This window comes from Salvelinus sp. IW2-2015, linkage group LG24, assembly GCF_002910315.2.
Source record: "Salvelinus sp. IW2-2015 linkage group LG24, ASM291031v2, whole genome shotgun sequence".
Lineage (NCBI taxonomy): Eukaryota > Metazoa > Chordata > Actinopteri > Salmoniformes > Salmonidae > Salvelinus > Salvelinus sp. IW2-2015.
In genome coordinates, this window is record NC_036864.1 from 9,883,415 (window position 1) to 9,889,414 (window position 6,000).

The following is a 6,000-nucleotide window of genomic DNA, read 5'->3' on the forward strand; positions in this document are numbered from 1 at the left end:
TCAATCTAACATCTGTATTACTCGATGTTACAAGACCTCTATGTACCCTCAAGTGTGGCAAGTGTGTACTTAGATTCTAAAAAGTGAAGGGTCAATCTCAGGCTACTRTCAGTAGAGGTTGTTCAAAGCCAAGCCAAGTTAAAGCCATCTGGGAGGTTATTGCAGTTTTCTGTTCCCTGGTCTCCAGTGTATTTCCCAGGATTCCCTGTTATGAAGATCTCTCTCTCTCTCTCTCTCTCTCATTTTGTTGTAACACAATTGGCTGTTACAGTCCCCTCCTCTATCCTTCTGTCCTATCTGTCTGTCTGTCATGCCATGGTGCTCATCCTTTTTCTCTGCTATAACCACTTCCTCCTCTGGCTCCATTCCGGCTCCACTGCTGACCTTAAGTCAAAGGAAGTAAGTCCACCCGTCCTACATCCCTGACCTCTGGTGTGACCCCAACCCTCTGTCTACTCTATTCCTCTGGGTGTGCACTGACAACCCACGCTGATGCATGTTGGGATGTGTTTGTTTGTGAATGGGGCGGGTCTCTGTATATGAATTTGGCTGTATATCTTCACATTACTATGACTTCAATGACAAAGGTTTTTGATTAATAAACTAGCACAACATTTTATTCTTAAAATAATCTAATATAAAATAATACATCTATTTCTGCTTTTGGAAGACACAAGTAAGCAAAGGCAACTGTCTGTAGCTCKGTGGATGATATGAAGTCTTGAAATAATTGCCATTCACAAGCATATATGGTATAATATAACTTTCTCTCCAAGCACATATAGTCACAGTATGTGGATATCCAGTGATTTGATTGATTGATGCACTTGCTGCATAGGTTTATCTTTGAGCAAAAAGGCACACAGCGGATCATGGTCATCAACAACTGCGGCCTGAATGATGACGCTGCCTATTCCGTAGCCGCGGGAGAAGAGAAGTGTACCACCGAGCTGTTTGTCAAAGGTACCCCTCTCRATTCCATCATCCTTCTCTCTTCATTTTAATGTCTCTTTGGGGAATTAGTGGGACCAGAATGTGGTCTCTCCACAATTTCACACTCCACTGTTTCTAATTATATTGATGCCTTTTATGATTTGTATCTTACCTTTCTGCAGAGTTACCAGTGAAGATTACTAAAGAGATTGAGGCTGTGAAAACAACAGTGAACGAGAGAATTGAGTTGGAGTGTGAAGTGTCTGAAGAAGGAGCTCAAGTAAAATGGTAGGGCCATGTCCAACTTAGTGTGTGTGTATGTGTTTTTTCCCCCTTGTGTGTGTGTGTGTGTGTTTTCCCTTGTGTCCGTGTGTGTGTGTTTTTTCCCCTGTGTGTGTGTGTGTGTGTTTTCCCCTTGTGGCCCTGTGTGTGTGTGTGTGTACCTCTGAGCCTCTAACCTTTCATCTACCCCCTCAGGTGTAAGAACGGTGTGGAGGTCCCGACCGGGCCCCGGTCACGCTACCGTGTCAAGTCTGAGGGGCTGAAACACTGGCTAATCATTGACGATGCCTCAAAGGAGGACAGCGGAACCTTCTCCCTCATGGCCTCTGGGGGAACCTCTGAAGCCAAAGTCCAGGTTGAATGTGTGTATTTCACTTCCCTCTCCTTTCCTCACACTTTCTCTCTTACTGAGAAACTGTAGATCAACTAAATTGATGACTATTTTGAATTTTTTCTATCTTATTTCTTTCCATTCTTCCCTTCATCAGTGAAGCCACTGAAGATTATTCAGGATTTGCAGGACATGACAGTGCTTTTGGGCCAGCCACTGAAGATGCACTGTGAGATCTTCCCTGGGAATGTTGCAGGTCGCTGGTACAGGAACGGACAGTTGATCCAGTCCAACGACCGCATCAACATCCTGCAAAGAGCCAAGTACGTCACTTCCCTCCCACTCGCCCATCTCCTCAGCCCCATATCTGTGTTCATGGGGGTTTCATACCTGGTCAAGTCACAGAGGCAAAAATTCTGGGCACAAATCAGGATTCACCATTAGGCCCATGTAACCTGAGCAAGAAAAACTCTGGGCCTTAGCCCTTCCCTCTGTCCTCTTCATATTGGTTAAGCTGTCTTCTCACTTGTTTTCTTGTTTTGACAGGAACCACCGATTAGAAATTGTGAACAGCGCCATTCACGATGCRGGGGATTATACCTTTGTGCCAGAGGGATACTCTCAGAGCCTCTGTGCCAAAGTTCATATCGTTGGTACAGTCATTTTAATGATACAAAACCGTCCGTGGGTTGATAGGAATATTATAGAGCACTTACTTGTTTTCTTCCTTGTCCCGTTCCTACAGATCCTCCCAGGGTGCACCTGGAGAGCTTGAACTTCCCTGACAACACGGTGACCATTGTGGCAGGAAATAAACTCCGCGTGGAGATCCCCATCAGTGGAGAACCAGCACCCAGAGTGGTGTGGATGAAGGGAGAGAGGGTGAGTGCTGACCTGGGTCAAAATAGMCTTCATTGTGCTTAATTGTTGTCGGAAGTACAGTATACATACTGAATGTATGGGTACAGTACAATCTACTATTTGCCATCGTAGGTAATCCTTGACTCGGGCCACCGTGTGCGAGCTGAAACCTTCTCGGACCACACCAGCCTCACCATCGACATCGCAGAGAAGGAAGACACAGGAAACTACAAGATAGTCCTGCAGAATGAGGCTGGGGAAGCAGAGGCTAGCATCAAAGTCAAGGTGGTGGATATCCCAGACCCTCCTGAAGTTCCCCTAGTCACGGAGGTGGGAGGAGACTGGTGCTCTATGACATGGGAACCCCCGATCTATGACGGAGGCTAACCCATCTTAGGTAGGTGTGTGTGGGTGGTTTTATGCTAACAAGTTGGATATTCTGGTGTGTGTTGTGTGATTAGAACTATGCTTTTCCCCAAAGGCTATCATCGAAAGGAAGAAGAAGCAGAGTTCCAGATGGATGAGGCTGAACTTTGACCTGAACAAAGAGACCACATTTGAGCCTAAAAAGATGATTGAGGGTGTCCCGTACGAGGTGCGCGTCTTTGCTGTGAATGCCATCGGCGTGTCCAAACCCAGCGAGCCATCCAAAGCCTTTGTGCCTCTGGGTGAGTTCTGAGTACGCGATGTTCGCTTGGCAATGTAATCTTTGTGACAAAGCCAGTGAGGTGACACTTACAGTACAAAGGCGTTATCCTCTAATGTAAGCCGATACAGTTTCTCCTGTGGTTATATCATATCACAATAATGGGGGGAAAATGAAAGAGCCGGTGCTGTGATACTGTGTGATAGTGCAGGCGTTGCGTGGGCTGCCCTTCCCCTTTGCAGCTGTTTCTCTGATACCCCACTATTCCAAGCATTCCGCATTCTGACTGTGACCTCCATTGGACGTGGCCGGGGCTTTAGGAGATATTAAATATGTCTTTATAATGGCTGCCAAATCATCTAGGGCTTATAGGTTTAGGAGATCAGCCTCCCACAGGGTTCAATATAGTTAAACGTGAGACAGAATATAAGAATAGACGTTAAGAGCCGCCCCTAATGAGATCTGGTGAACAGAATGATGGCATACCAGCGCCAACTAGAGGGGTGTCCCACACACATGGGCATGGAGGTGTTTCTTACATTGTATGCGTTATAACTGTTCTTATGGCAATTGGAGATCCACTTTTGACAAGGCATGAAACATACTATACATGCAAGGAAATGTTAGTGTGAAGTCCAATCGTTGTAACACTCTCACACTGATTGCTTCAGCTGTGACCAGCGAGCCCACCATGCTGGTGGTGGATGATGTCACAGACACCACGGTGACCATGAAGTGGCGTCCCCCAGACACCATCGGAGCTGCAGGCTTAGACGGCTACCTGGTGGAGTATTGCATCGAAGGAAGTAAGAAGCATTCGATTGACATGCCTCCATCGACGAATAGACTTTCTCTTTTATAACTAGAACCCATTGACTTTTCATGATCAGGAGAACTCCTGGCCTGTTAATAAGTATTACCCGCTGTGTTAAGTCATTGGACGTGTTCTCCACAGCTGATGACTGGAGAGTAACCAATAAGGAGCTGACAGACAAGACTAAGTACACATCACTGGCCTCCCTCCAGAGGCTAAGATCCTGGTAAGGTAAGGGCATCAATGCTGCCGGCGCCAGCACTCCCAGAACACTTCAGCACTCTATCCTGGTCAAAGAGGTCATCGGTGAGTTCTAGCCACTCTCCACTTCTCTTTTTTATGTCTGTATGTATTATTTATTAGCAAGGCTTAAGCAACAGGGCTAGGAACATGACATTTGATACACAAGTCCAAAGCACAAGTGTTCATCAAATATTTACAGTGCCTTCGGAAAGTATACTGACCCTTGACGTTTTCCACATTTTGTTACGTTACAGCCTTATTCTAAAATGGATTTAAAATTAAAATAAATCAGCAATCTATATAGATTACCCCATAATGACAAAGCGAAAACAGGTTTTAAGAAAAATGTGTGAATGTATTAATATTTTAAAAACTAAAATACCTTATTTGCATAAGTATTCAGACCCTTTGCTATGGGACTCGAATTGAGCTCAGGTGCATCCTGTTTCCATTGATCAATTCTACAACTTGATTGGAGTCCACCTGTGGTAAATTCAATTGATTGGACATGATTTGGAAAGGCACACACCTGCCTATATAAGGTCCCAAAGTTGACAGTGCATGTCAGAGCAAAAATCAAGCCATGAGGTCAAATGAATTGTCGTAGAGCTCCGAGACAGGATTGTGTCAAGGCACAGATCTGGGGAAGGGTACCAAAAACATTTCTGCAGCATGGAAGGTCCCCAAGAACACAGTCCTCCATCATTCTTAAATGGAAGAGCTTTTCCTAGAGCTGGCCGACCGGCCAAACTGAGCAATCGGGGGAGAAGGGCCTTGGTCAGGGAGGTTACCAAAGAACCCGATGGTCACTCTGACAGAGCTCTAGAGTTCCTCTGTGGAGATGGGAGAACCTTCCAGAAGGACAACCATCTCTGCAGCACTCCACAAATCAGGACTTTATGGTAAAGTGTCCAGACGGAAGCCACTACTCAGTGAAAAGCACATAACAGCCCGCTCGAGTTTTGGCCCAAAAGGCACCTAAAGACTCTCAGGCCATGAGAAACAAGATTCTCTGGTCTGATGAAACCAAGATGGAACTCTTTGGCCTGAATGCCAAGCGTCACATCTCGAGGAAACCTGGCACCATCCCTACGGTGAAGCATGGTGGCAGCAGCATCATGCTGTGGGGATGTTTTTCAGCAGCAGGCTGGGAGACTAGTCAGGATCGAGGGAAAGATGAACGGAGCAAAGTACAGAGAGATCCTTGATGAAAACCTGCTCCAGAGCGCTCAGGACCTCAGACTGGGGCGAAATTTCACCTTCCAACAGGACAACAACCTGAAAATAGCTGTGCAGCAAAGTTTCCCATCCAAACTGACAGAGCTTGAGATGATTTGCAGAGAAGAATGGGCGAAACTCCCCAAATACAGATGTTCCAAGCTTGTAGTGTCATTCCGAAGAAGACTCAATGCTGTAATCGCTGCAAAAGATGCTTCAACAAAGTACTGAGTAAAGGGTCTGAATACTTATGTAAATGTGATGTTTCAGTTTTACATTTTTTTWATAAATTATCCCAAAATTCTAAAATCWGTTTTTTCTTTGTCATTATGGGGTATTGTGTGTAGATTAATGAGGATTATTAAATTTTTTTAATACATTTTAGAATAAGGCTGTAACGTAACAAAATATGGAAAGTCAATGGGTCTGAATACTTTCCGAAGGCACAGTAGATAAAAATTTAAAATACGTAAGTATTAAATTGTTTTTTACGGAAATCACATTACATCCACTTATCTGACCTGTCCTCTTCCCAGAACCACCTAAGATCCGCATCCCCCGTCACTTGAAGCAGACATACACTCGTAAAGTCGGAGAAGCCGTCAATCTCGTTATTCCATTCATGGTAAGGCAATAACAGAAAATGGCTCAACTACCTTCAGTGAAAGCCCT

General features: G+C 45.0%; 1 protein-coding gene across 1 annotated transcript in view; it reads left to right on the top strand.

The window, feature by feature from the left end:
* LOC111951423 (myosin-binding protein C, slow-type-like) overlaps window positions 1-6,000 on the top strand; it is a 35,136-nt gene that overhangs the window by 24,143 nt on the left and 4,993 nt on the right. Inside the window, 14 exon segments of the mRNA XM_070434727.1 lie at window positions 391-399; window positions 839-963; window positions 1,116-1,221; window positions 1,411-1,577; window positions 1,704-1,869; window positions 2,093-2,199; window positions 2,292-2,428; window positions 2,540-2,791; window positions 2,889-3,075; window positions 3,725-3,859; window positions 4,009-4,059; window positions 4,062-4,098; window positions 4,100-4,173; window positions 5,865-5,953. Of these exon segments, the coding sequence (XP_070290828.1) occupies window positions 391-399; window positions 839-963; window positions 1,116-1,221; window positions 1,411-1,577; window positions 1,704-1,869; window positions 2,093-2,199; window positions 2,292-2,428; window positions 2,540-2,791; window positions 2,889-3,075; window positions 3,725-3,859; window positions 4,009-4,059; window positions 4,062-4,098; window positions 4,100-4,173; window positions 5,865-5,953 (1,642 nt within the window).